At 46.3% G+C, this 3,345-nt stretch overlaps 1 protein-coding gene across 1 annotated transcript in view; it reads right to left on the bottom strand.

Annotated features, from left to right (window-relative positions):
- Positions 1-607: 607 nt before the first annotated feature.
- Positions 608-3,345, bottom strand: part of lrp11 (low density lipoprotein receptor-related protein 11) — a gene marked incomplete at both ends in the record, with an annotated part of 12,764 nt that continues 10,026 nt past the window's right edge. The window contains 4 exons of the mRNA XM_080745079.1: positions 608-762; positions 1,469-1,570; positions 1,687-1,743; positions 1,980-2,146. Of these exons, the coding sequence (XP_080601205.1) occupies positions 608-762; positions 1,469-1,570; positions 1,687-1,743; positions 1,980-2,146 (481 nt within the window). The remainder of the gene's footprint in view (positions 763-1,468; positions 1,571-1,686; positions 1,744-1,979; positions 2,147-3,345) is intronic.

Raw genomic sequence — 3,345 nt, 5'->3', positions numbered from 1 at the left:
CGTTCTGAATGGGTTAATGCCCTGCTTCAGCCTCTGGTGATGGAACCGTCCCTCCTCCGTCTTGTCCCCGTCTGAAGCTCAGAAACATCCCACTTCCCAGGGTGTCTTCAAGGTAAATAGGAGGTAGGGACATACCGTGACAACGGGGATGCGCCTCGTCCAGCCATGAAGCTCACCATGGGTGCCAGTAGTATCGCGAGACTATCCACCGTTTCCTGTCTGGGAACCAAATCTCGCGATACTTCGGAGACAGAAACGATTATTATTTACTGTTATTATTATTATTATTTCATTATGCACTGTGCACATCGAAAAGCGAGTGATTGTAAAAATACCTTTGATATATTTTCTTTTATATTCCTGAACAGATTATATGACAAAGGTCTCTGTCGTTCATAAATAGTGTTTCTTCCAGGTTTGTTCACGAGGTGATCTCAGCTGATCTAGCCGGCTCCGTTCACTTGTCACATATTTCATCGCACTTTCGGTGCAAGTTCTGGCACCCATGGTGAGCTTCATGGCCGGACATGGCGCATCCCCGTTGTCACGTGATATCCCTTCCTTCCTTATCTTCCTTGGTTGTCTTGAAACGCCGCAGCCTGATTGGCTACAGGTACATCCCGTTGATGAGGTAATCGGATTCCTCCGTGGTGAGGGGGCGGGCCTTCTTAATCTTGTGACGAACGAGCCTCATACGGCAGCCAATCATGAGCAGCAGCAGAGACGTGATGATCAGGCCAAAGGCCAATGGGAGGATGGCGCCTGCATGGAAAAAAAGTGACGCAGCAATGATTACGTAACTTCCAATGAAATAGTCATAAGAGACGTATTCTAATTCTTGGTGCCAAACATGTTGAGTACTGTACAGGGGTGTAGTTGTCCCGATTTAAAATGAAGCAAACACGGAACTGAGAGTTCCTATGATTGGCTGCTAGTTGCGCAGTTCTGGCACCAGAAGCAAGCAATAGGATTCCATTAATTTCCCCCCAAACTTTTACATTTGATTTTCTTACATTGTCATAAATACTTTATGGTTCCTGTCGCTAGTTTAAAGCCTCGTTTCAATCACAATGATTTGCGTTTTGTGAAAATATTATATTTGATGTTATAGCAGGGTATGCTGTAGGAGGGGCTTGTGATCATAGGCTTGTGATGATTCTTCTTCGTGTGCTTTATTCTCGGCAAGCTCATATCAAGACAATGTCCCATGTATCCCTGCGGTTGCACGTGACCGTTGGCAGCTAATTTCTTGGGTACCATTAAAACAATGATGGCGGCACCCATACACCCATACACCCATACACCCATACAACGGCCAAAAAAAGCTTCATTTGCGCAGCATAGAAACCAATGGCTTTCCACTGTCCATTTGTTTTACAATCTATGGTACTGTAATATAAATAAGCCACAGTAAATTATTAATTATTATGAAGTATGAGCACATCACATTTGTCACATTGACATTCACCTGACTCGGGCACGGGGTGCCCCCCCTTTACTGGATATGGCTCGGAGATTGGGAGGTCGCCCTCTGATTGGCTCCGTGAGATGGCTCCTTTAGGGGCAGCCACTGTAAAGATAAGACAAACAAAAACCTTGACTATAGTCTAGCATTTCATTGAAGCTATGTAGCTTCTGTTTATGCTTAAACAGCAGTTGTATTGCTTGTGTCAGTCTGTTATTTACCTGTATCTGTCTGTTTGGTGGTGCTGGGGGCCACGGTTGCTGGGTTTAAAGCAGGACCTAAACAGAAAAGTCACTCCTGTTAATACACAAATATGGGTAAATTCTCCTTCTACAATACTGCCACTCAAGTGAGGAATTCCTTGACTATTTCCCTTAAGACATGAAGCTCGCTGGGTTCCTTCAATGCTGCCCTGAAAATCCCTCCATACACTCTGACTGAAACACCAGCAGAAAACACTCTCCCATGGAAAAACATTACGTTGGGAGGAGGAGGAGGAGAAGAATTTACTTACTCTTTTCAACACATTCACTGACACAGTCTGCTTCTTGCAGGAAGTTGTTGTGGTTACCCTGGCAACCCCCAAACAGGAAGTGTTTGCATTCTCCGGCGTCTTGATCGTAGTACCAGCGCGGAAACGTCCCTTTACAGGCCCCGACACAGGGGGCGCTGCACAGGGGTCTGTGGGGACAAAGTGAAGGGAGACACCACTGGCTTTTTAGACAGGGAAGATAAGATCTACTTACACGATACACATTCTCCTCTTCTCCTCCGAAAATAGCAGATTGACAAGCTTACGCGTTGCCATGCGCTGTGAGCTTGTAGATCGGCTATTTTCAGTGAACTATGTTAGGATTCAAGTAGTCTCACGTAGCCAGACAACTATTCCACAATCTCCCAATGCTATATAGAGTCTGGAACTACAGCTCCTGAACGGCGACTAATGGAAGCTGGCATTTCTTATCTAGAAGATATATTTTAAAATGTCATTTCTGATAAGCAGCAAGCTAAATATGTTTAGATGATTTTGACTGTATTTATAATATACTGTAGGCCTAATGATAAATGTGCACGATGTGAGAAGGAAACGGAAGTGAGGAGGAGGCTTCACTTCCGCTTTAACCGGTTACTCATCGTTCTTCTTACGTTATTCCAGACTGCATGACGGGAGCATTTCCAAATCGCAGAGTCGCGAGACTAGGATTCAAGTGGTTTAAAAGTCTGATTTATACACTGTTGTATGACTAAGCATGAATTACGTATTATGTCAGTGTTCCTTCCTAGATTTGTCTGTGACAGAAACTTTCCAACTCTCACCAACATCCCAATCTAAGTTCCCAAAGTTAAGGGAACATGATGTCACAACCCTATGTTACGAATCTCGACTTCCCGTGCCTTTGGAGAGCCGGAGACTCACCAAGCGAGAAAAAGGAGACTTATGGGAGCACACCTTGGCTGAGTAAGCCCTGTGGTAGAGTGGCGAGGGGGATGGAGGTACGGTGGTGTAGGTGGCGAGGGGATGGAGGGGGATGGAGGTACGGTGGTGTAGGTGGCATTCCGTCTCAGCCTAATGCAGGGATCGGATGGCAGGGGAACAGAGGCGCTTTGTCTCCGTGCTCAGGGGGTACGTGGGGATAAGAGCTGCATTCCCAGGGCAGTCCTGTGTGCTGGCCTGGGACACTGGCCCTCTGGCACACACAGGGGCGTTACGGGGGGGGGGAGTTACTAGGGCCCAAGGTGGAGGGGCCTTAAAATACTTTAGCTATTGAAAAATAGCAGATCTACAAGCTCACAGCGCGGCACCGCGCTGTGAGCTTGTATATCTGCTATTTTTCAATGGTTAAAGCACAACATGTGAGTGAATGCTTGCACCCAGGGCC

This window comes from Nannobrachium achirus (genome assembly GCF_963921795.1).
Source record: "Nannobrachium achirus genome assembly, chromosome: 16".
NCBI lineage: Eukaryota > Metazoa > Chordata > Actinopteri > Myctophiformes > Myctophidae > Nannobrachium > Nannobrachium achirus.
This window is presented reverse-complemented; position numbering and strand designations above follow the sequence as displayed.